Source organism: Sphaeramia orbicularis, chromosome 3 (assembly GCF_902148855.1).
Source record: "Sphaeramia orbicularis chromosome 3, fSphaOr1.1, whole genome shotgun sequence".
Lineage (NCBI taxonomy): Eukaryota > Metazoa > Chordata > Actinopteri > Kurtiformes > Apogonidae > Sphaeramia > Sphaeramia orbicularis.
The window spans coordinates 50,685,909-50,712,100 of NC_043959.1; the positions used below are offsets into that span (position 1 = coordinate 50,685,909).

Sequence of the window (26,192 nt, forward strand, 5' to 3'; positions counted from 1 at the left end):
TCCAGTCTTTGTAACCCTGGACAGGAGAGAAAATTGATGGATGAGTGAGGAGTCAACTACAGAGCAATCGTTCTCTTATAACAATGGTTTAAAAAAAGAAGAAGAAGAAGAAAAAAAAAAAAAAGAAATATTTTTAACATAGTGATTATAAGTTATGATTGTCAGTGTTAATGGAATTTTCTACAAAATTATTCCTAATTTCCCAATTTAAATTGCTTATCATGATTGTACAATTAATCAAAAACCACAGTTTGCTTCACTGATAATAATCCACTCAATGAAAACTGACAAAACTATGATTTAAAAAAAAAAAAAAATTTAAATAACCAAATATAGCAAGAAATGAATCCCCCTGCTTTGAGGATCAGATGGTATATTCCAGTCTCTCCTCCTCTCCCTCTCTGATTCTCCTCCCTCTAGCTTCCAGTGTCCTCCATCTCTACGTCTTCTCTCATTTTCTAATATTAAGGGCATTGTTACTTCCTGCGACTGCTCTGGTTTCTCCTTCATCTCCCATTCTCCTCATTTCTGCACAGCTGTTGGAGAGGTACGTAGTGGCTGTATTTGGCCTTATTTCATCACTGCAGGATATAATCAGCAACATTTTTGTAAAGACGTATTCTGCTTACATTCTGTCTGGTCCAATCTGTTAGGATGCCTTCATATCATCTAAGCAGTGTTTACCCTTCCTCATTCCTATTTTTCTTATTAGCATTTTCACAGATTTCTTCTATGGCAGCCTCTGTAGTCCTTATTTCTCCCCTCCATCTTGTCCTCCGTTTATAGCTCATATGACTCATGCAGCTTTACAGTAATACAAGACAGAGAAACAGATTAAATGTATAAATTACTGCATCTGGATTAAGTTTTTCAGGATGACAGATTTAAAGACTCAGTCCTTGAATATTGTCTTTGCTGATACTGTCCCATTCCTCCTTCCTATATAACAAAACTAATGGATTGTTGCAAAACTGTGCATTGGTAGCTGCAATGAACAGTATTCATAAAGTGGAAGATTATGTCACAGCTGCTGTGAACAAAAAAAAAACAATTTCCTGTCTCTCTGAGCACTGGAGCATTCCTATCAATGTCATCTTTTTCCAAGGTCACATTTGAGGCCCTGCTGCCTCATTGCTGGAAAGAGAACCCATGGGTTTTCAAAGCTTGTTCCTATGTCAGTGCCTCAACACTCACCAGAGCAGGTAACACGGTGTCTGTGCCTAATTTAGAGGGATAATCTGGCTGTGTCTGTTTGCTGTTTTTCCTCAGTGAAGCAGCACAAAGCTGACCGAATAAAGACTCCTCCTGACCAGACCACACCTCTGTCCCTGTGTCCATGGAAGCCAAGGCCAAGTCTGGGGCTCCAGCGCCCAAAGCAGCTTCTAAAACAGAGAAGAAGGACCCAGCACCCCCTCAGAAGGCAGAGCCCGCTCCTGCTACTCCTGAACCGGAGCATCCCCCTCCTCAGGATGGGGCAGCAGAAGCTGAGGCAGCAGCTGGTGATGCTGCGGCCTCTGGCACAGACTCTCTGGAACACCTCAAACCGTTTCTTATTGGTGGTGCCATTATTGCTGCAGGAGCCATTTTGCTGGGAGTGTTGCTAATGGCAAGGAGAAATTAAAACCAAACCCTTACTATATGTCAAGTTAAAATATTTAGTTGATGAGTTAGAACATCACTTATTGATTGGTTCACAGACTATTATGGGATGGGGAGCCACTGTGCATTTTATGTTTGTTTTATTTTTTGGCCTGCTTTCACTTGTGACTTGAACCATTGCGTTTTCATTAAGGCTGTATATGGACCATAATTACCCATACCGTTTGCATGAAAATGCTTCAGTACCACACCTAAACTGTAATCTAATTCATAAGAAACTGTAGTATTAGTGTACAAGCCTCAACACTCAGCTCAGCTACTTTTAATGTATTTAATCTAGTTTCCACAATAACTGACATTTGATGTATATTCTTATACCAGAAATGAGCTTGGTTCACTTTGCTAAGAACTGCTAAAGCTGAATTTGAGTATTAAAACTGGTTATGAGATTTTTGCTAAGATTTTATTTTTACTTTCAAATAAGTCAAACACATGAGCAGGCCAAAAACAGGTGGAAATATGCAATGTGATGAATTGTACATATTTTGCTGAAATTAATATCTAAGAAGACAGATGTCTGAAAAAACTTAAAAGAAACCAAACAGAGAGCAAAGACAAATCAAAATAATGTTTTCTGAGAGACAGGAAATCTGACTATACAGAGGTTTAAACTGGGGGTTTTGGTGAAAGCTTAAGGTATATTATGTATGTGACAGAGAAGATTAGATAGGTTACTTCATGCTGTAGAGTAAGAGAGTTTTATTTTATGGTCAAACTATGACACAGATCGATAACCTTTCATGTCTTATACAACTACCAGAGTTGTATTAGTTCAGTCTGTTTACATCTTCCAGTAGATACTTAGCTGTAGCCAGTAGTATTACAGTATCCGGTTTAAAACCTGCTGCCAAAACATGAGAGATATTTCTGTCTTCACTGTGCTTCTCTTATGTGGCAATAGGATTTTATTTTTTTTTTCACAGAGCTATCAATAACTAGATTTTATTAAATTCATGTTTAACTATTTTTTGATGAGAGCATCATAGATTGTTTATATAGTGAAAGTTGGATGTAGATGAACTATTGTTGTGTAAGAAAACTGTTAGTCAAGCAGTCACAGTTTTGTGGCTACACACACTCACCTCCTGTACAGCTGTACTCTTTATCGTCCAATCATTTGTAAAGCTCATGGGGATATTACTCTTACATAAGTAGATAGCAGACGGACAGTTCTGGCACCCATCATTACTTGGTTTTAGTTACAATGTTTATGTAGGAATGTTATAACACATTACTAATATATATGAGCATATTCTGCCACTGTCAACACCCCAAATGCATCCAAAAGATATTATGCCAACACTAAAACAAACTTCACCTTACATTGTATAATACAGTGTACCAAAAAAAGAGAAAGACTTATTTTCATAATTTCAACAGCGTATAAATGCAATAATTCAGATAGGACTCCTCATTTAGCACATGTACTGTAGCAAGTCAACTGACCTGAATGATGATGTTATAAGTGACGATGATGATGTATGAAGCTGATGATGGCATGGAAAACAATGTTATGATGTTAGGATGTGATGATGGTGGTAATAATGATATTTTTCAGGAAGGATGTGATGATGATTATGATGGTTATGATATATTTTTGATATATTTGTAATTTTTTTCCTTCATGCACAATCTCCTCTGCTCCCAAACTCCTAAATGTGAAAAGGAGTTGTAATCAAACCTTTATTAAAGGCAGTGAACCAGCCAAAACAACAGTTTGTTTGTTAATAATTTACACATTCACTTTTTATATAAATTGTCCAAAATTGAAGATTGCACATTTGCCCATATAATTTAAGATAAATTAATTAAGTAGGGGGAAATTTGCCTTTGAATTAAAATTACACAATGTAAGAAAGAGGGTTAACATACATTAACACAACATTCAGAGCATTTCACAATACAAACAATTAGAATTTTTCTTTCAGATCCAAGTGTGGCTGTAATAGTTTTCCATTTTCTTATTTTTCTGTCTAGAATCGGTCATCGAGATTACTTAAGTGTAGCATGGATTCACATCTCAAACATACGTTTAATTTGTAGAAATCTGTAGGCTTTTCTTTTGAAAGGAGTAAAACCGGAAGTGTCTGTGGATGTTGTTGCGTTTGTACCGGGGCTGAAACTACTGTCGGGGAAACAGGGAAGCTTTTCCCTTTGTGCTGCCCGTTTGTCTCAAAATATCTAATCTAACCGGCTCAATTAAATAACAGTCGTACCGGTGAGTAAATGAAAACGGAACATTTATCTAAAGTCTCGTATCAGCTACTGAATGATCATTGTATCATAACACAGCCATGATGGCGGCATGTTGCTAACGGCTAACGCGTGGCTAAACTGAAGGATGTAAAGCATGTTATGTTATTTGGCCAATTTGAGACTATACCGTGAGTCTGTTTAAAAAGTGTTATTTCACGTTTAGTTTGTCAGCTTTTAAGTGTCATGACTACCGCAATGTCCCATGAGGCATTGCTTTTGAGTAGCTACACGAGGCTACTTGGTGTTACAGTGCTGCTCTGTTTGGATTTGTGCTTCTTTACCTCTATAAGACATGGCCTTTTGTTTCATCGTTACGGCACACTGCGTAGTCAGCTAACATCACAGTTTGGTCTCGGGTCCCTCTGTGAACATACCTGTGCATCTGTCCCCAGGTAACCCAAACATGATCATCCCAATCCGGTGCTTCACGTGTGGAAAGATCGTTGGTAACAAGTGGGAGGCTTACCTCGGCCTACTTCAAGCAGAGTATACAGAGGGGTGAGTGGACTGACACCACATTACCTCAGATGACTAAATGCTAGTGTTAGTATCTGCACGTTCAGTCCAAACTATGATAAATAATATTTGTATTATGCATGAGACCAGATGAACTAGTAAAATCCATCCAGAAGCAGTGATGTGTATGTGCATGAAGCATTAAGGCATCCCTACCACCAAGTTGCCTAATGGGATGTTTAAATCCTCTAAGGTCTAAAATTCTCTGTGTTTGATGTATTTTTAAGGTGCAGTAATGCAACATATTAACACATACCGGAGGGCAATGTCTGCTCGTATTTTTACTTGATTGTGTGCAGTGATGTGAATGCACATAGTTCTTATTCATTCAGTGGTCCGTATACCATGCATTAGGGCTAACATTATGTCTTTTCTTCCATTTAAGTGATGCCCTGGATGCTCTGGGCTTGAAGAGATACTGCTGTCGGAGGATGCTCCTTTCTCATGTGGATCTTATTGAGAAGTTGTTGAATTATGCTCCACTGGAAAAATGATTGGAATGTGTTACCTTGAAGAACTACAAGGACTTTGCAGATTGTTGGCATAGACACACTTGTATTATTTTTTTGTGTGGGTCACCACAGGTGTAAAATACTGTCCACAGTGGAGGATTTATCATTACTTTGTGCTTCTATTTCATTATGTAGTTTTTATTAATAAAACGGAAAAATGACTTGGTTACCTTTTTAATGAATGCTTTTTTGTTACTACAGCTCTCAACGTTACTGTAGGTGTAAAATTAACCATCATGATTTTATTGCACCAACGTAATGTCTCGGATTGAAGAATCCAAATTTAGTTATTCTGTCGGAATGAAAAATAGACACCATTTTTAGACAATGAATTTTCATGATCCCACTTACTTGGAGACTCGAAAGGATTTGAACCGTTTTTACCCCTAGGGGTAAAATACCCCCAAGGGGTATTGTAATCGCTTTGTCATCTGTCTGTCCATTCAACGACATAATCACATTATCTGAAGAATACATTGAGATATCTGCACTAAATTTATGCTGTGGATGCATCTTGGCATGGAGCAGAAGCCTTTTGAAAATAGGAGACCATGACCCACTTTTTCAATGTCAAATGGCCTTGTGCAGTTACGAGTGCTTTCACATATAAATGTGTATGTAATAAGTTCTACACAAAGACAATCTAAATTATGGGGCAGTAACTTTCAACACAATCCTACACTATATTTGGCCAAGGGCTATTAAAAGTGTGCAACACATTATGTTATTGTCATGTGTACAGTGTAGAAGGTTTCCCTGTACAATGAAAATTTTACTTTGCTGTCCACACTGAATGCCAAGAGAATTTAAGATGTACAAAACCTGAAGTTGAATAATAGAATTTAGAAATTTAAACAAATGAAACAGTGGCATTTAAAAATGGCATGCACAAGAAAATGACCATAAAAATATAAACTATTAATATATATTAGTTTATAAGTACAGGTGTTAATTCTATATAGCTGTGATGTGGTTAAGTTAAAATGCAAGTTTAAAATTTTTGTAAGACTGAAAAGAGAAATGTGTGTAATTGCAGTTCTTTGCTGCCTTTTAAGTAAATACAATACCACATAATTGCTTAAAGAAATAAGACACTGGAATTATATTTTAACTTTGCTTTTAATACAAAAGAAACATTACATCCAACACAAGTTAATAGGTGTGTAGAGCATGCAAGCATCAAAACCTGATGTCTCTGCAACAACTCTACAGTTACTTTTTTAAATGTTACAGTCCAAATATATACAGATGAGTGGAAAGGGGAAAATCATCTTGGATTTTTTTGGAGGCACCCTAAAAGTTTCATCTTAGATTTGTATTCGTATTAAAGAAATAAACAGTCCTGTCTTCATTCTGTGTCACCTCCAGAGAGACTTGGTCTGTAGGGAGAGAAAAATATCACTACCATTTAATGCTGTATATACACAAACAGAATTTTATGAGCACTTTATTCTCCAAGAATTGTTGACAGAATCCATGTTAAGTGTCAAGAGAAGTTTTTACCCTGCATTTAAAGATCCAACAACTTCATGAACTACATGTCACAGTCTTTTGGATCTGTTGAAATTGGACTTCAAACTGGCTTGTCATTCTTAACTGTTTACTAAATTCACATTAACAAAATCTAGAATTAATCCAGGTTGGGTGTCAGCAGTACGAATAAAAATTTCAGAGGCCAAATGCAGATCGATTCCCACAACAATAAGACTGATAAGGAAATTCATTGTTAATACTGAACCAGTTTATATTAGAGATGTGTAACTAAACTAAATGGCAGCCTACCAAGTTATCGGTACCGGTCTCTTTGATCTCTATGTCTGTCCCGTTCTCTCGAGCGCTCTTTGTCCCTCTCTCCACTCCACGATCGATCTCTGTGTCTTCGAGATGTTCGTGGCCCTTCCCAGCCAGAGGAGTCCTCTCGGTCCCACCCTCTGTCACGATCCCGGTCTCGGACTCTGTCACGACCCCTGTCCCGATCTCTGTCCCCTGAGCTCCTGCCACTCCTGGGGAGCACACATTTATATAGTGTAGACCAATAAGAATACCATTACTTTGCTAAACTTCAGTACTGTAGAGAAACTAAAATGCATCATGTAGGAGCTGAAGGAAGTACATCCACACAAACCTGTAGCCATATTTCCCCTGAATGGACACTAAACAGTCTTTTAGAGAAGTGACCAGGGCTTGGCAACGATCATCTCGATACACTCTGGATTGCTTAATGATGGCGATGGCAGTTAGAAGAGTCTCCATGGCCACTCGCAGGTCTCCTGTGTTCGCAACCATAGAGGTCAAGGGTTAGATAGTGGCTATTAAAGCATACCTACCGATGTGGCATTTCTCACAGCACTTAGTAAAAGTTTGAACATGAACAACCCTCCTCCTTCCAAAGCCCCGCCCGCTTCCCCCTGCTTGAGCTGATGCTCTCCTCCTCTCACCTGATGCGCGCAGTGGAGGCAGAGGTCCGGTCCACTTCGGCGTGTCCGCAGACCCCTCCCTCAGTAATCAGATACATCATCTACCTGCCGTGGACCCGTGGCTCCCGTTTCATCAGTTGACCCTGTATTTAAGGGTCTGGTCTGTGCAGTACTGGGTCAGTGTCTTTACATCACCCAGCTGATGAGGTGCCCAGGCCATGGGCACGCGCACTGTGAACGTGCAGCCTTTTTCGTGGACATTTGAGGTTTCATAGTCCATACATTTATCATCCTACATAATCCTACATCGTGTGACACCATGTACATGTACCTGTATGAGTCCCGCGGTCATAAAAGCTGAGCTTTGTGCAGACCTGTCTGTTTAGTCCAGTACACCAGACTTCGGGACTTGTTCCCCTTAGTTGTTGTTTCTGTTAATAAGTCCGTTTTTTCCCTTCCACATGTGCATTTGAGTTCTATCCATTCACATCCTTAGACAGTAGACTGTGGTCAGTGACAGGAGGAGCAGCGCGAGTAAAGCCTCAGATTCAGAGATACACATATCGGATGCGGAGATGGCGATAATGAATCGGATGCTGTGAACGGCCGGAATGGATGATTGACAGGAGGCTCAGCCAGGTTTGGCCAATTATTTCATTCAAACCGAATAAAATGATTGGTCAGAATTTTATCAGAAATATGAGCAATATGTGAGAATTAAACATTTTTGAGTTTCAATACCTGGTGGATTTCTTTTACATTTTAGTTTGACACACGCTTATTAGGAACATTTTAAGATGACAAAAGAAAAGTGTAAAAATGCCACATCATATGGTATAGCTTTAATTATTAAAGCTCTACTAGATTGTAGAGGTGAGGAGAGTAAAATATTTGCAAAAGACTTCTTTGCTTGGGGTGGTGCAGTAGATAGCACTGTTGCCTCACAGCAAGAAGGTTTGGGGGTTCGATTCCAACACCAAGACCTTTCTGTGTGGAGTTTGTATGTTCTCATTCAAAGACATGCACTAATAATTTAATTGGTTAATCTAAAATTGCCCATAGGTGTGAATGTGAGAGTGATTGGTTGTTCGTGTCGATACGTCAGCCCTGTGATGAACTGGCAGGGTGTACCCTGCCTTCACCCACACATAGCTGGGATAGGCTCCAGCACCCTCTTGAGGATAAAGCGGTTCAGAAGATGACCGACTGCTTTTCTATACAGTTTGTTTAATCATAATACTTACAGCTGCAGGCATACACAAAGTCTAAATTATTCTTACAACTATAATACCATATATCCCAAAAAAAAATTACAATTGGAGTTTCTGCATTGATAAGTTTCAAAATAATTAAACAATCTAAATGCTATTTCAGAGTATGAAACTATAACTTGTTACCTACATCTTGCAGAAAACCTAATTCAATTTGGTTGGTTTAATTCTGTCGTGCTGTGTTTCACATGGCTGAAGGAGCACAGACGTGCATATGGCTAGATGGCCATCAGGTTGAGGGCAGGTCTGCCAGGGAATAATTTAGTTTTGTCAAGTGCTAAGATTAACTTTAATTAATATGCTAACTTGAGCATTTATATTGTTTTGTTTTAACCAAGAACCAATTTTTTTTATTTTTTAAGGGAAGAGTTCAGTGTAAATATGTAAATATTATTGTACATGATCATCTTGATGTCAAAAGAGGAAAAAAAAAGTTAAAAAAAAGCCAAAAAGGAGGAAAAGCTAAATCTAGTCTTCCATAAGTTAATAATTTAATATCTTTCTTTAATCATTCATTTTTTCACCTTACCAACGTTTGCAAACGTTTGATGTAATTCATTATTCATTTCATTAGTTGAAAGTGGAAAGAAACAAGTCGTCACTTTTTCAAAAGAGATATTTTTGTGCGAGAACACAATGAACAACTTCGTAACTGTAAGGTGTGAACACAATGGATGACGCGTCTCCTTACAAAACTTGGAGGGAAGGGACTTCTGACATGCTTTACAAAGATCACCATTTCTCCGTGACCACTGAAGCAAATTGAATGGGGTTTTCTGCAAGATGTAGGTAAGAAGTTATGGTATCATGCCCTGAAATTGTATTTTGATTGATTCTCTATTTTTAAAGTTATCATTGTGGAAAGTCCGATTGTAATTTTTTTGGGACATACAGTACATAGAAACAACACATTCCAAGCCTTTTTTTCAGTCATACTCCAAATAAGTACAAAACCTATTTCATGTTGAGAATCATCCCAAAACTGACTCCACTACAGCTACAGTACATATTTATTATTCACTTCTGAATTTTGATTTAAAAAGAGAAGGACTTTCTAAGTAACAAAATGTTTCCAGAGGCAGCCATTTCCATATTGTACATTAATATATCATTAACACTAACTTAGGTTTAATTGTACCTGGAAACTATCTGGCTTCAGTTAGTGAGCGTGAGGAAAATTTTAATATTAAATAAATTCAGGACATTGACTGCAGGAGCAATACACAGACCCAAATTAATTCATAGATGATACTACAAAAGCTGCTCTGAAACACACAAAACTTTGGATGATAATGACCCAAAACAGTGCCAAGACAACTTCCATGAGTGGGCCAGCTAAAGCTCGGTCTTGAACCCCACTAAAGAAAAATCTAAATTAAAAACAGTATAATTCACTGACAGAGATTGGGGTGGTCTACAAGGAGAAAACAAACGGCCAAATGCAGATGTATGAAGCCTATAGGATACATCTAAGTAGAGTTCAATGTTCTGGAACGGGATCTGAGTGTTATACCTTCATCTGTAAGGCATTAAAAACAGCGTACTGTGTTGAGAAATAAAAGCATTGGCTTGTACTTTGTGCTTCAACAAACACTGGACAAAAAATCTTGTTGATTTAGACAGCTCTTACAAAAGATGTGGGGAAGAACTGGCAAACTGTATTAGTATTTTATGTCTGTCAGCGATAAAAGGACCAATGATTCCAGCGTGGCTTGAGCTGCTGTGTTTTCTCTTTCATTTCCAAAACTGTAAACAGCTGTACTTACCAGTCGTTGCTCCAGACATAGCCTTGGTGATGGCACCACTTGCAATGGCTTGGTTTCTGTTCATTAGCTCCTCAAAATCTGCATCTGTTCTTTGAGATGTAGGCCTGCAAAATACACAGAGTATGGTCACGTTTAGAAGAACTTTGTAGCTTTAGTGTGCAGCTTTTTTTTTTTCTTATGAAGATCCTTGTCTTTAATCTACAGCAAGTCTGTTGACAACAATGGATTTCTAATTTTATTCTAACAGTTTGGTAAAATTATCCAACTTCAACATTACAATGTTTCTGTCAACCACCTCCAACAACACTGGGATGAACTGGATTATTGATTGGGAGCCAAAAAAGAACCAGGAATGAGGAGACATAGATTGCAGCAAATTACCTAGTTTAAGAATTAAATGTTCAACAATACCATGAGATTTGGTCATGCAAGTCTGTCTGATGATTTTTTTTAAACTATTTTCAGTAGCCTATGTTTTTATTTTAAATTGAAATGTAAAACATGTATTACGGTCGCTTTGCTTTGTATACAAGTTTGAAGTATAAAATATCACATGCTCACTTTTGGTGGCTGTAAGCTTTGCTGCTGTTCCCATCCTGCATTGGGTTGACGAATGCTGGATTTATGTGAAGAGTAGAAGATGGGTGGCCAGGAACATAAGGTGGACAGGTAGGAAGAAATTGGGGTGGTGGAAGTGGGGGGAAAAGTGGCGGGGGCTGACTAAGGAAAGGGCTAGGTATTGGGGGAAAACTGTTTGTAAATGGATGTGAAGAAAAAGGTGGTGATACAGTGTGTGGCTTTGTCTCCTGTGATAACAATGAGGGAATGTTTTCTGTAGAATCAGACTCCTTCGAAGGAGCACGCATGGGTATACCTGTGGAGAACACACTGCTTTTGTAAAAGGCAACAAACACAGTGAAACTACTACACAAATGCAGTTGTATTTTTTTTTTTTTAAATGTGTATTGTGGTGTTCTTACGTTTATTTGCTATATCCTCAAATAGACTGAGGTTTTGATGGGTGGCAAAACGACAATCTAAACTTTCTCCATGGAGTTTACATTGTGGTACTTTCTCCAATAATACTTTCATTGACTCTTCTGAAATCACCACCACTTCTGCATAGCTGTATTGAAGAGTAGAAGAAACAAAGCATGTGAGTTAACACCAAGAAGTACATCTACAGATTGGAGTGTATAAATTTTAGATTTACAAAAACTCACCCTCGTGACTGGCCATTAACTTTGTTTTCAGCAAACTTGATATCTGTGACGTCCTTCACACTTAATGTATGAGCCATGGTCATAATATCCTTGTCAGTTGTCCACTGTGGGTATGAGACATAAACTTAGATTTTCTATTGTCTAATGCAATAAATACTAATCAGAAAATAGATTGTCAATTTTAAATTAGGCTAAAGTTTGGATTCATCGACGTAATAAACACAAAGGCCCTGACAGAGAAATACTGTGACAGGAACATCAAGTCAGCCTTGGAAATGGCACATAAGCGTCATTACAGTACCTCTCTGCTGTATAAGAAGGGTTAACTTAGTGTACGCATTGAAATGTGCAGATACAACATCTTCATACATTTCTAACTTATATTGTTAAACAGTAAAGTTGCTCTTCAGTTTTCCTCTTTGTCCTTAACGCTATTCTCTGACTTGCATGAGCAAGAAACATCTTGTGTCTGGCAGTGCAGGTTTATTTCAATATTAACCAATTTTAAATACTTTTTGAGGTGGAATAATCAAGCCACTTTATGTTGATTAGTTGTAACATCAGTCATGACATCATTAGTAACATGTCCCCTCCACCGAAACCAAAATAATACAAAACAACTGAATAACCAAGGAGTGGGTGAAACACAAGTAAATGGTGTATTTCATATTTCAAAAATTAGTTTTGCACCTCAATGAAGTAAAACACAAATCTTCTCCTGCCAAAAACAAAAATGAGTCAACTCTTTAAAAATTTTGTCAAACACGTTTACTGTTTTGACTATTCAGTTGATTGATTATTATGCACATCCATAATATTAATAGATTTTGAACTTATCAGTTCAATGTGGAGGAGTATATTTTGGAAAAACAATATCAGATCCATATTTATTACAGCAGGAAAATGTTATTGTGTCTTATAACTTGTCTATGTCTTTAAACAGGAAAGGAAAATCTTTCACTTCAAAAGAAAAGTGTAATTTGTTTTTGTGTCAGTACTATGCTTCATGACAGACCTGTCAAAATGTGAAAACCTAAAAGGCGTACATTTTAATTGGACTGATGTCTCAACAAGATTGACCCTGTCAGAAATAAGACGTGACTCACCCAAGGGAAATTTCCAATGTATAAAGACAGTTTCCTTTGTTGTTTACTTTGTTTTGAGGTGTTTGCTGCTTGTGGCTCTACATCCTTTTTAACTGCTTTGCCCTTACCACAAGAACTGGAGACACTTGTGGTAAGTTTCTTATCCTTATCAACCGAGCCAGTCAGAACAGCATCAAAAAGTTCATTTGCTTCTGCAATTCTTTTTAAATCCTGTGTAGGGCAAGAAAACAAGTCATCTTACACATTGCTTATTTTGTGCATCTCTATAGGAATGTCTCAACAAAAATGCATGTACTGTTATTTGTTTGCAAGTTGCTTTTGTATAATTTGACTACATTTGCAACCTCTGTGCATAGTGTCAAGACTTATTTCACACAGCTTTACTTGGACTTTATTTATTTTACCTCCGAGGTATTGTGATCACTTTGCTTTGTGTGTTTGTGTGTTTGTTTGTTTGTTAGCAAGATAACTCAAAAAGTTATGGACGGATTTTCATGAAATTTTCAGGAAATGTTGATACTGGCACATGGAACAAATGATTAAATTCTGGTGGTGATCTGGTGGTAAATCTGTTCACACAAACAAATATTCAGATAAACATTATATAGGCATATCACTAGGAGGTGTGTCAAACCTCTTCCAACTCAATGTGCTGAATGGTAAAATGGCTCGAAAAGAAAAAAGGTTAAACTTTTTTTTGTGCATTTGCGATGAGAAACAATAGACTAACCTCGTCGTCTTCAGCCAGGTCACTGTACAAATCAATGAACTCCTCCTTGGAGGTACTGTGATCGGCTGCAGGTTGTGCAGCAGCCATCCCGTGGGTCCAGGTGGAGATGAAGCAGATCCAGTTGAGGGCAGTGCAGCTAATTTGTTGTTTGTTTGTGCAGGTCTCAACCAAACATTTAGATTATCGCAGATTATCCGTGCATGCAATGCATTCAATATTTTCTGTTGACGTTACGTCTGGTGTCTAATGTTAGCCAAATGTGATCAAACGTTCGGCTTTAGTTCGCATAGAATCACTAAAGCTACAAGAAAACGGGATGACAAACCGAGTAAACCATATATCACATTTTAAAAATATTCAAAATTATTTTACTCGTTTTCTTTTATGACTGCACAAACATGTAGACTGATACCATTATCAAATGCTAATGTTGCTAACCACTGGGTACTTGAGTAGCCAGTCTTGCAATTACGTGAACGTAAACGTGCGACAGAGATATTTTACCGGGTTGAAACCATAAACAGATTTTAGTTCCTATAGCAAAGCTTGTTTTGTTCAGCTCCGACATTAGAGAAATACTTTACGTATGTACAGAAAATTATACAAGACAACTGTAGATGAAATAGTTACTCACTAACGATCACACAACACGTCGATGGCATTTCTCCGGTTTGTTATGGATAATAGTGGATGGTTCGTTAACAGTCCACCCGCTCAGTTTTCCGCTTCCTGTGACGCAATTTGGTTGTGTAATTTCACTGCTTGACATTTAGACATAAGTAAGGTTTTATCACGGTGGAAGGGACACTTTGCCTGGAATCGTCTCAACAGTACACGTGAAAGGATTAAGATGTTGTCTTCGTTTGTTGCGAGAAGAGTAAGTAATCTCTTTAACGCCTTACGCATTATACATCAGTTTAATGATGTGAAGTTAAATGCTTTTGTTTGGGCTTTCATAAGATCGCCTAGGCTTTATGAAAGACAGTGCAAATTGTTGTAATGAAATGTTTTAACTTTTTGGTGTGTAGTTGATTGCAAAACCTTCCATTTAGTCATTAGAAATTACAGTTTTATCCCTGATTCAGACGGTGTGTGTTGTTAGAGGACAGTTGTACAAGAGGAGCGTGTGATGTTATGTCATTGCCATAGACTTGCCCTCTGCTTCGGTTCAGTGTTGACTCTAAATCTCGATGTGTTATATAAATTTGGACTTTATTTTCTATTCTTCCAACTGTTTTATTCCTTGTTTTTATTGCTAGTGTTTATTTTTAACGAATAGGTATTTGAGTCTCACCATTTTGTCAAGAGTCAGATCATTTATGAATGTCATAAGTAATATTTTTGTATAGTATTAGGTTCTATTGAACTTCAAATGTATTCACTCTCTATTTTTTTTTTTTTTTAGCAACTTTTTGTCTCATTTGATTTTAGTTTAACTCTTGTCATTTTTATCTTTTTTTATCTCATAGTTGTACAGTTTGTTTAGTCTTATAATTGGTTTATCAATAATCTCTAAAGCACTTCTAAGATTAATATGTTGACTGATATATTCAGGATACCATACAATTCAGTGACAGTTGACTATCAAAATAAAGCCAAACACACAAGTACAAGGGAATAAACAGGACAAATATGGAGGATATCTAAGTTGTAGTTTTGTGTATGATATCTGACCCAAGGTGCTACCATTTGTTCACATGTATGCTTTTTGTTTGTCAGCTGGTTACAGGTGTGTGCCAGGCTGCATGGCGGCCAGCAGTGACAGGGCTGGTAACCGTTCGTGGATACCGCGGAGAAGCACCAGATGACACCAGGGGTGACCTGATTGAGATTCCATTGCCCCCTTGGGAAGAGAAAACTGGCGAGCCCATGGATATCAAGAAGCGTCGTCTGCTCTATGAAAGTCGGAAGAGGGGCATGTTGGAGAATTGCATTTTGCTCAGGTTGTTAACCAGTTAACTCATTGTCCCATGTAGGCACTGGCGAGTTTTATCTCAGTCAAAGTTAGACAGGGAACTAATTTCAGAAAAATCATCCTTGCTGGACTTGGAGGGATGAACACTGTGGTTCCAAATGATAGTCCTTCAGTAGGTATTTTGATGATGGTGGTGGCAAGTCCTTTCTAACCCTTCCATCCATAAGCCTCCATTGGTATTCATCGAAGTGGAGATCTGCTAACTGCAGAGGCCGATACATGATGTGAAACCATTCAGTGAGCCCATGTAACTATGGATGTGGTCATTTTTATATTATTAGAGACCAGTCAGGTAATTGGTAATGAGCAATTTGAAGTAAAAAGTGTAAAAATGTAATGTAATGGGCAGAGACCTAATTCAGTTCCTTGTTTTAAGCAAATATCCCCCTAGTACAGATGTATGCAAGTTAGGTAAAACCAATTTTTTGGTGTCTTATCTGTGCTTTACAGATTTGACATTATATTAGTTTTTCTATGTCTAGAACCCAATGTGCAGATTAATCACCACATTTTCACTGGAAGCAGAGACTCAGACTAAAATTAATTCTGTATCCCTCTTTCAGCCTTTTTGCAAAGCGATACCTGAACACAATGAGTGAGACCCAGCTGCAGCAGTATGACAGACTGATTAATGAACCCAGCAACGACTGGGATATCTACTACTGGGCAACAGGTGAGATGAATACTTCTTTTTCATTAAATTTGACAGTAGAGTTTCTGCTCAGACATGAGATAGGACCTCTATAATCCCATACAGATCTGTCAAATTAAAAGATTAATGGTAAACCATGAGTTGTTTTGAGTTTCCAGTAACCTTGAAATCAGTCTTGAATACATTTTAAAATCTGTACCACAACAAAATGTAGCAACTCCAGACTCACTTTACAATTTCAGTCATTCGTGGCTGCCAGTGCTGAAATAAAGAAATCAGCGCTGTTTACAAATTAGTCTAAATGATGCTGCTTTTTTTTTTTACCATCCCCTTTGGTTTGGGCTTGTAAGCAGAGAGCTCATTTATTTCCCAAGAATGACGCGCTGTTTCATTCTCATAATTTCTCTAATTCTCTAATTTAATTTAATTGCGTTTCTGTGTTATTGTGCAGAACAGCTGAAAAACACAATCGGTATGAGAGGAGCAGTAACACATCCAACTGGCAACACTACTTTAGAAAATCAAACAAAGACTTTTGCATACAGCCTGGTTTCACAAAAATGAAAAAATGCTAGGCTGCAGTGCACACATACTTTCAAAGTCACATTTAAACTGATTCATTCATGTGGTTTTCATTTTGAAATTTCCAAAATCAACCAAAAAGCAAATCACTGAGAAGTTTTAAATGAGCTCTAAAAGAGTCCTTGGGTGCCATGATGGCTCAGTGGTTAGCACTGTCACCTCACAGCAAAATGGTCCAGATTTCAGTCCCTAGTTAGGGATAGAAGCCTTTCTGTGGTAACTCTACATGTTATACCAGTATTGTACCTGGTTACAAAATCATGTGTGCAAGGTTAACTTTCTTCCTGTCATTGACTTTCTTAAAGGTACAGTGGCAGCCCCCTGCATGGCAGCCCCCTACTCCTTGTATGTTTACTACAATGGTTTGAGGAGGTTATTTATGGTATTGATATTCCAGACTATTAACAGTAAGGGCAAGTAACAGACCAGAACACAGTCGTGGCTTCCAAAACCACCCAAAAAATAACCATTATGTCTATCCACTGAATTTTTTTTTTTTTTTTACACACATCTGTGTTGTTGTGTCAAGTTTTTCCCTTCAGACAAAAACACAGTTCCTCAACAACACTGCTGTTTTACCATCTTCATGTTCTCTAGCAGCCAATAGCTGTCATTATAGTTCTGCTTGCGTAACTCTTTTAGACAGAAAACAGTAACAAGTCACCGTGTCTGTCTGTAGGGTTTTTGTTGTCAATATCAGCACAAAAGGTCAACACTGTCATAGTTTAGTCTGAACTACGTGCCAACATGTCAAAATTCTTGATTTTAAACACTCTAATGATACTTTTAGGTAATTTTTGCTGATTTTTAAAGTAGAAATGCTACATATAGTTCTTTTTATATGCAGAGGTTTCATTTCACAGACAGGAAAAAGCCAATTAAAATTCCAAATAAGGTTTGAGAGACAAGATATCAAATGTTTTACAGGGATTTATCATTCTTAGAGGGACTCTTCCATTACTCACAGTGTTTTTATTGTATAATACCTTAGTCTGATGAGTGATAGACTGATGATTACTTGTTTAATTTAATTTTGCTTTGGTTTTGTTTTACTTTCTTGAGCTGATGGAAAACCAATGGGGCTAAATAAAAATGATCCGTTTCTCTGTAGGGATGTTTATGGTGACAAAGTTTTCACTCTATCTCTTCATTTTTGTCAACACAGAGGCCCTGCCCACCCCTGAGGTTTATGATGGAGAGGTCATGGACATGCTGAAGGAGTTCGCAAAGAACCGTGACCAAGAACAGAGGTTGGATGCGCCCAGTTTAGACTACCTGGAGAAGGAAAGCCAATGAGAGCCATGTCTTTTTTTGGTTTTCTCACAGACTCTTTTTATGTGGGGCACTGAGCGAAGTATCAGTGTCATCCCCCACATAAAACATCTTCTGCCACACCATCAAAAAACTGTATCAGTGAAACATGACAATAAATGTTCTGTAAAATAATGTTGATTTGATCAGTGTGCTTGGCTGAAACACTGATGTGACTCAGTGTAAAGCTGTCAGGTAGGTGCTCTATATATCAAACATTAATTGACAAGTGGAAATCATGAAAAATGTGCAGAGTATGACAGCTTCTCAACAGATTTAAGCTACTTTTTGACTCTACAGTAGAACAAATATTATGTCATGCCTTGTTTTACTGGCATTGATTCTGAATAATGACTATTCAGTGCCGATTTCAGTTGTGGATTATTTAATAAATGTGCATCATCTGTTGCTGTTTGTTGGTCATGGTGTTTCTGCTTCAAATGATTTTACTCACACCAGAGGTTTCAATAACATACCTGAGGATTTCACGATGAGAACTATGCTTGTTACATAATCGGTGTGTGTTGTGTTGCCTGCTGTGTCAGTACATGGACACCAGGTGGAAGCAGATGGCCTTTTATTGGTGACTCTCAGAGCTGATGCACCTGCTCTCCTTTGACGTCTGTGATGAAGGGTTTGCCCTCTGTAAATCTCATACTGTGCATCTCCCAATACTCTTGCGCTTTGCTGTGCATATATAATTTTAATGTCATCCCACACTTGCACTGGATTATTATACTGTATTGAATTATAATCTGTGGAACATTTACGTAATGATTTACACTGGTAAATTATGTCTGAAAACAGAAATCACTCTTTTGTTAGGTGGAGATATTATAGTATTTTATGATTATGGAGGATGGAAGTCACAGAGTAGGCAGTTTGTTTTTATTACAGCCTTCAAAGACACAGCATCAGACATGTTTTTTTTTCCATCCTAGTTGGAATGTAACAACATACATTTATACTCAGAGCCAAATAAACAAGGTTGTTTTTTCCTCTTCTTTTCCCCTCCTCTACTTAATCAGAGTATATCGACTATACTATTTCCACTATATGATTAATGTGTGTGTGTGTGTGTGTGTGTGTGTGTGTGTGTGTGTTTGTCTGCCTGGCTGTATATCGTGCCAGTTCAGTGAAACCTTGTACGGAGAGCAGAAGGGAAATGCCCTCTGGTTAAGAGATGTGCAGGGAATCTCAATACAGATAACAAGTCTGCTTGTGTACGGTCATAGAATTATAATGTCCACATGATCTGCTGTCGATGTGCAAACAAGTCAGCGAGACACAGACAAATGATGTGCATTTTGTTGCTCATTACCTCAACAGAGAAACAGGTTGTGTAATAATGCCATCTTTTTTTATTTTTATTTTTTTAATCTCAGTTTTTCCTAAAATAGACTGAGGTGATGTCAGAAGGGTTCCCCCTCTGTGTGTTTGTTCTTCCTTGATGTCAATATATCACCAGAAATGAGGAATCCTACACTATCTAGTTGTTCCACCAACAGCAGGGATGTACAAGCGCTTGCAGCAGTAACAATTCCCTGCCAGGAAGAGAAAAAAAAAGTTGCCACCTGTAGCTTCCTCGTGCGCAGGGTGTACAGATCTTTATTGCTCTGCAGATTGTTTGGTGTGTATACTCATCAGTTGCCCACGCACACCTACTGAGCCTATCTGCAACCCACTACTCCTGTCATCCTCCACTGCTGCTTCCTGTGTCGTGACAGCTCTCTGTTTTATCCTCAATCCTACCGTCACCCTCTGCTCCCCTGGAATTTCAGTCTCATGTTCTTTTGTTTCCTCTATTCACCACCAACACCAGCCTCTCAGCTTTCACCATGTTTCCACAGGCCATGAGCACAGTAGCACGAGAGAAAACTCCTCTAAGTGGTTAAAAAGAACGGGTGTCTGGTTTGAGTACGGATGTGTTAGATAAGTGAGGGAGTTAAAAATGAACCAATACTTTACACATATGCACAGTGTTTTCATTATGTTCTTGTTTCTTTATGTTTGTTTATCTTGTGTGGTAAATGTGGTTTGAAGGAAGTAGTGCAAGCAATTTCCTTAATTCTAGACAGCAGCACCAATTATAAAGATTTATGTTAATTACACTTAAAATCTAGACACTATTTTTGCCTGAGCTGGGAGAGAGAGGGAAACAGAGAGCAAGCATGGCTATTTATTTCCAGCAGTTTCTGTAATAATTATGGCTTTATCAGTAGGCCCATTGCAATTAAACTTCTACAAAAGAAGTTGATGGTATCAACACCAAAAATCAAAATGAACTCAGTTTGACTCGGTTAGCTGCAAGTGTCTGCTAAATTTATAATGTAAGACTCCATATTTAAACTTAGAGCTTCACGGTTCTTGTCACCACCTCTGGGAGGCGGGTGTCTTTAGTTGTTGAGTACATTTATAATGAGAAAAATAATAAATAAAGATGAGCTTCTGAAAAATGCATAACAATACCAGAAGTACCTTGTTTTATATACACATTTATATTTTTATATACACTGTACAGCTTTCAAAAAAATAAATGGTTGATATTAACATTGTGCACCCCACGGATGTGTAACTACAAAGAGAAAAGAGAGTGAAAGAGGGCTGAGTGATACCAAGGACAGACAGATATCAACAACCCCAGTAAATACTGATGATTTTTTTCTCTTTTTTTTCATACAGGACACTTCACAATTATTTGTACAGTATATCAATTAAATGTTGCTGGTTAACCTCTCTTTATCTCAAGCAGTCTTCCATAAGAATGCCCTAGATCAGAAATACGAGCAGTAAAATTTATGGTATTTGGCCAGTGACTGTATAAGAAAAACAATTGTAGCTCGATTTCTAAAAAAAAAATAAAAAACACCAAACCCTGACTGTTAGTTATTTAACCAAGTTATATTGAAGTGACTTTCATTAAGCCTTTGGAATGTAATATTTTGTTTAACACACAGCGCCATCAGGACAGACAGATGACTGTGTTCCCGGTTATTTTGGGACGCTCCAATGCTCTGACCTGAGATGTAGCTAACAGTGATGCAAAGAGGTGATGATTATCTTCTCTTTCACCTTTTTTTCTCCTCCCTCCCTGACACTGAGAGGGAGCACATACGGTGAAGAGCAAGGCGTGGCAGGGTTTATAAGGCACACACAGAACACTTTGTGCCAGAAAGCATGTGTGCACGGCGGGGTGGTTTTGGGAAACGTCAGCTGTGATGTTAAGGTGTCACCCTTCCTTATTTGGCATTGGCGAGTCCGATCAGACCAGATAGGAACAGAAAGGACAAAATGTTAGTAGCTGCTTCTCTTTGAGCTCCAAATCTGTTACATGACAACCATAAACTGGCTTTATCTAGGGTTGTAAAGCTTGTTTGTGACAATTTTCCTCCAACCTTCATGCTCAGATCACTTATAACAGATCCGCTGTCTCCCAAACAAACATCTACAGCCACACATAAAGAAAATAACCCTGCTATGAAGAGAGGTTTGTTCCAGCATTGACTTCAACAAGTGCAGTGACTCTTCAGAAGTGACAACTTTTAAAAAAACATATTTCTTTGTACATCTGGATCATTTCATACAGAATAAAAATGGTAAACAATGTTGTTCTGTATTAAACTGGCAAAATAGAACTCAGTGCAGATATACACAGAAGGACCCACAGTAAATACAATCACACAAAGTAAAGTCCAAACATTGACAGTCACCCACAGTGCAGAAACACACACGCACACACACACATCCAGTAGACAAAGACAAACAGTGGAATGTAAAAGCCTTTTCCCACAGATATTATTACTTTCATATGTTACTATTCTGTCTTATAGGACTTGAGGGAGGTCACATTTTGTTTCTGCCTGGGGCCATGAAGCAAATAAAGGGAAAACTGATCTGCAATCAGTTAAATATTACTAAAACAACTTTAAATCAAATCTAACAATGTCCTTAAAGTAAAGTGTGGTCGTATATATAAATGTTTAACTTTTATTTAAAGTTAACAAGAACAGATTGTAATGTTATAACATTGGCTAGAGAGGGACTGCATTCTCACTGTATTCTTATTTCTCATCATACATATTACCATCCAAACCCTAAGCACATTTACATGTTATTAAAAGAACACGTCACCCAAACCACAGTTGTAGTTGTTTACCAAAAGCATAGCTCTTTTCCTGCATCTTGCACTTTTCCCTCAGTGGATGTAGTTTTCCTGAATTTTAGACCAAACTCAGCAACCTTCATCTGTCAAGCAAAAATGTCAGGTATAATTTCTGGAAAAAGCTTATAAGAGGACCTTGAGATTCTTTTCTTTTTTTCCTCACACTACATTCTACCTTTGAAATATGATGTAAGATAATGGCATTGTGAGTTGTTCAAAGACACAGATTGTTACTTTACAAAGGATTTTTCCAGAAACAAAACTCTGGTTACTCAGAATAGACCATATTGCAAACTGGTCTGATTTATTTGGTCCCAATGCACACTGCTTATTGTGTGGTTAGTGATCTATCCTGATTAAGGGCTTTGTTTCTGCAATAAAAGCAGCTGTTTCAACGACTTTAAATGCTATGAACATTACAACAAAATCTAAATTACCTCTTTTTTGTATGAAGTAATATTAAAATGATGGCATATACTGTAAACATCCTGCATTGGGGTTAAATTGCAGAGGTGGAATGAATATTTCAATTCTTTGCTTAAGTAAAATAAGAACTAATACTCCATTTAAAGGAAAACTCCTCAATGCAGACTGTTTCTGAAGTAAAAGGACAGAAGCATTGTTTGTAAAATATAGAGGTGCAGGTGCAGAATGGTTCTTTTGGAATAGTTATTCTGGTTTTCCATTGCTATGGAACACATTAGTGTTTTAAAGGGGCTATATGTAGTATTTCTACTTTCAAATATAAAGATTAGCATCTGAAATTCTGCCAAAGAAGCCAATGAATTGGATTTTAGAGCTATACACTGCATATATCCACACAGACAGTTTGCCAGATTTCTGTGACCACTAAAGGGAATAATAAGTCATTCTGCTACGGAGCCTTTAACCAAAGTGTCGGAAAGTGACCAGATGGGATGAGAATCACTAAGAAACTTTTAACCCGTAAAGACCCAGTGTTACTTTTCTATTTTTTTTTTTTTTTTTTTTAACTTTTCTTAAGTGATTTATCACAATTTATTAAGACATAATCCTCTGTATTTTGTGTTTCTTCAGTGAACATCAGGTATTTTTCTATATTTAATTTACTGACCATATACATATTCATAAAAGCTCAGATTAAAATTAAGGGTTATTATATCAAAAGTAGAGAAAACAGGACTTTTTCCAGCAAAATATATCATTAACTGAACATAAAATAAGTGTGTCCATCCACTACTCCATGGGTTTTACTGGTGAATCAATGTTGTAGAAGGTGATGGTGTTTCTACAGTAACTACAGAGCCTCTGAATGTCCAAATGGGTCATATCTAATGACCATTGGTGGATCAACTTGTATTAAACAGTTTGTAGTCTACAGTAGATGGTTTTGGTTGTCGATGGCTGTTTGGGTCTTTATGGGTTGAAGTCCAAGTTAATGGTAAACGCTAGAAGCACTGCTGTTGTTTTCACCACTGGACACAGCTCTAAATGAAGTGGCGTTTGATGTGGATATCACAGCATTTCTTCTACACAGGTGAGTTTGATTATGAGGCTTATGAAGGTATAAAGTTATTATGTGATGTTATTACCTTTCAGCTATTGACAGCATAAACCATACAAAAAACAGAGGTGATTTGTGGTTTTGCTGTGGCTGTTTTCAGTCTAAAAACAGAGTTTAAAAATGTAATCTATCAACTGACACATCAGTATGTGAAGATTATCTGACAGTGTTCTTTTGACTCACTATCAAAATGATCAGATATGACTTTTTGTTTGAAGAGGAAAACTTTATGATTACATAATACAGATGTGTGTACACAATAACAGGTAGTTTTAGTCTTAAATATGTTCTGGTATACGACTTTAACAAGCTGTTGAGAGTTTGGCGTGCTATATGTAGTATATTATAATACCACATATAACCCCTTTAATGTTGCAGTTTGTCCATCTTGAGCCAATATAGACACTTTATATATTACTTCATTAATAGCCTTGTACTACCCATGATATGCTTTTATGTAACTAATAAAGCAATGTGTCAGATACATGTAGTGCAGTAAAAATTGAGTGTCTATCTCTTAATTGGTTTCTGAGTAGAGGTACAATGTATAAAGTGTCATAAAAGTTGTATCGTGAAAAGTGTGCACTATTTGAGTAAATACTTCGTTTTATTCTGTCACTGGTAACTGACTTTTTCTTATTAACATAAGTGACCTCCCCAAGCCTTCAGCAATCTTACACATAATCTAACATCTTTTTCTTTAATAATCACTATCAAGGGCAATGAAGTTTTCAACAACGTCAATAGCTGTGCAAGTCCAAAATACTTTCTCTCTCTGTCTTTCACTCACACACAAACACACACTCCATTAACCCACACTTCCACTGTTATGGAAGCTGGCTTTTTGCTTATTTTCTGGAAGAACAGGTTGATTTTTTAAAACATCTTTTTCAAACAAAAAATATAACACAACATTAATCACTTCCGGTCCATCTGGGTTTCTTTTCCAGGAAAAGAGGAAGTTTTTTTTGTTTTTTTTTTTACACTTGCCCTAAGGATCAGTGTTAAATGTTCAGTCATTATTTTTTTGTTGTTTTTCTTTTGTTGAGGAACTTCATTTGGGAGGTTACAGCACATCACCCACAGCACGCACAGACAACAAAGGGTTTCCAGCCAATGGAGAATTATTACAGTGGTGCCAGAGAAAGAGAGAGTGAAAAAGATCAAACATGAGTTGAGTGGCAGAGTCAAATCTCGGCCCAATTCCAGTGTAAATACAGTCCAACACTCTTCCGATACCTTTGTCGGTTTTCTTGATTTTTCAGGCTTTTTAAGGGTATGGAGGAGTAGTGACAGTAAAGGAAGAGGACTTGAACTAAGTGGTGATGAAAGATGACAAGACCAAAGGAGGAGCGGAGTGAAAGGTTCCTCGATGCAACACCTGAACTGAATGTGTTGCACAGGTCAGTGGCATTCACACACGTGCATAACATGTTGAACACACAGTCCATCTTGCCACTGTGGAGGAACAATTGGTTGGAATACCAGTTTGATCCATTTTTGGTTGGTAGTTCGTATTCACCGGTGGCAAGAGGTACCGCTCTGATGAAAGTGGAAGGTTGTCAAAGGTGAAGGAAAGATTTAGGGACATCTTAAAATAACAAATCTCATAAAAAGAGGATACAAGGAGGAAGTTGGAAAAGACATCAAAGACATTTTTAATTTCAGACGGTGGGGTTGAAGGGGTTCAGGTGGGACTTGGAGCTTGACGGGTGAAATTTAAGGATTGTGGCACGAGAAATGAGGGCAAGGGATATCAAAGAGGCCTGAGAACAAAGAGATGACACACATCATCTGCAGCCCGAAACTACAGTTAGCGAGTGGGAGATATGTGCTGAGGGCAGGGGCCGAGGGGCTGATGTTGAAATCTGAGAGGGAAACACTGTAGGCAGGTGGGTTGGCCGCTGGGTCTCTCAGGCCTTGAGAGCGTGCCACTGGGCCACGGCAGCGCGTGGATGGCCCATCATGTCTTTCCAGTGTTTTACCTCTGCAGGGCCGCTCTTCCATGACAGGTATATCTGTGAAGCAGAAGGAGACAAGGGAACTAATGGAACTAAAGCAACACAGATTGACCATATTTGTACAAATCCTTGTCATAAAAAAGACATTTAAAGTAAAAAAAAAAAAAGAGAAAAACGCTTGCTGTGAGTCCTACTTTCATCCCTGAGCCCACCAGTCTAATCAGAATTTAACTCAAATCTGGAGCAGAAAAGACCCATTAGAGGAAGAGATTTCACTTGCTGAAATTCACTGAGAAAAGCTAATGCTGACACTAATGAAGATCCAACACAGAATCTGTAAGTAATGTGAAAACACACTGCTGATGTACATGTCATAGGCTGTCATTGGTCCTCACTATCCCATCCATACGGCACAGCAAACAAAGATAACTAACTAAAGAACCCCACATTTACAAAAATGGGATGGAAAATATGACATGTCTTTTAATTCATTCCATTAACTTTTCAGGCCAGAGTAAGAACGGTCAGCTGCATATAAAACTAGAATCAC

At 37.8% G+C, this 26,192-nt stretch overlaps 5 protein-coding genes across 7 annotated transcripts in view; 3 read left to right on the plus strand and 2 right to left on the minus strand.

Moving 5' to 3' along the window:
* The first annotated feature begins 1,336 nt into the window (after positions 1 to 1,336).
* LOC115417198 (cell cycle exit and neuronal differentiation protein 1-like) lies at positions 1,337 to 1,621 on the plus strand. The gene has a single exon (XM_030131206.1). The coding sequence runs from the start codon at positions 1,337 to 1,339 to the stop codon at positions 1,619 to 1,621; it is 285 nt and encodes a 94-aa protein (XP_029987066.1).
* Positions 1,622 to 3,724: 2,103 nt separating this feature from the next.
* On the plus strand, positions 3,725 to 5,110 carry polr2l (RNA polymerase II, I and III subunit L). The gene is made up of 3 exons (XM_030159796.1): positions 3,725 to 3,877; positions 4,308 to 4,413; positions 4,817 to 5,110. The coding sequence occupies exons 2-3, from the start codon at positions 4,319 to 4,321 to the stop codon at positions 4,923 to 4,925; spliced, it is 204 nt and encodes a 67-aa protein (XP_030015656.1). The 5' UTR covers positions 3,725 to 3,877; positions 4,308 to 4,318; the 3' UTR covers positions 4,926 to 5,110.
* Positions 5,111 to 6,043: 933 nt separating this feature from the next.
* On the minus strand, positions 6,044 to 14,084 carry LOC115411425 (cleavage and polyadenylation specificity factor subunit 7-like). 2 transcript variants are annotated; one of them, XM_030123545.1, is made up of 9 exons: positions 13,457 to 14,084; positions 12,727 to 12,936; positions 11,621 to 11,724; positions 11,378 to 11,523; positions 10,959 to 11,271; positions 10,398 to 10,501; positions 7,069 to 7,213; positions 6,726 to 6,946; positions 6,044 to 6,322 (listed from the first exon to the last, which is right to left on the minus strand). In XM_030123545.1, the coding sequence occupies exons 1-8, from the start codon at positions 13,541 to 13,543 to the stop codon at positions 6,730 to 6,732; spliced, it is 1,326 nt and encodes a 441-aa protein (XP_029979405.1). In that variant the 5' UTR covers positions 13,544 to 14,084; the 3' UTR covers positions 6,044 to 6,322; positions 6,726 to 6,729. The 2 variants fall into 2 exon arrangements, with proteins under 2 accessions (XP_029979405.1, XP_029979414.1); XM_030123554.1 differs by lacking the exon at positions 12,727 to 12,936.
* A 99-nt stretch (positions 14,085 to 14,183) lies between these two features.
* sdhaf2 (succinate dehydrogenase complex assembly factor 2) lies at positions 14,184 to 18,397 on the plus strand. Its single transcript, XM_030123566.1, has 4 exons — positions 14,184 to 14,333; positions 15,176 to 15,399; positions 15,995 to 16,104; positions 17,831 to 18,397. The coding sequence occupies exons 1-4, from the start codon at positions 14,307 to 14,309 to the stop codon at positions 17,959 to 17,961; spliced, it is 492 nt and encodes a 163-aa protein (XP_029979426.1). The 5' UTR covers positions 14,184 to 14,306; the 3' UTR covers positions 17,962 to 18,397.
* Positions 18,398 to 24,642: 6,245 nt separating this feature from the next.
* syt7b (synaptotagmin VIIb) overlaps positions 24,643 to 26,192 on the minus strand; it is a 135,262-nt gene continuing 133,712 nt past the window's right edge. For both annotated transcript variants that reach the window (XM_030130949.1, XM_030130950.1), the window contains one exon: positions 24,643 to 25,699. In XM_030130949.1, coding sequence (XP_029986809.1) covers positions 25,595 to 25,699 — 105 coding nt within the window. In that variant the 3' untranslated portion in view covers positions 24,643 to 25,594. The remainder of the gene's footprint in view (positions 25,700 to 26,192) is intronic.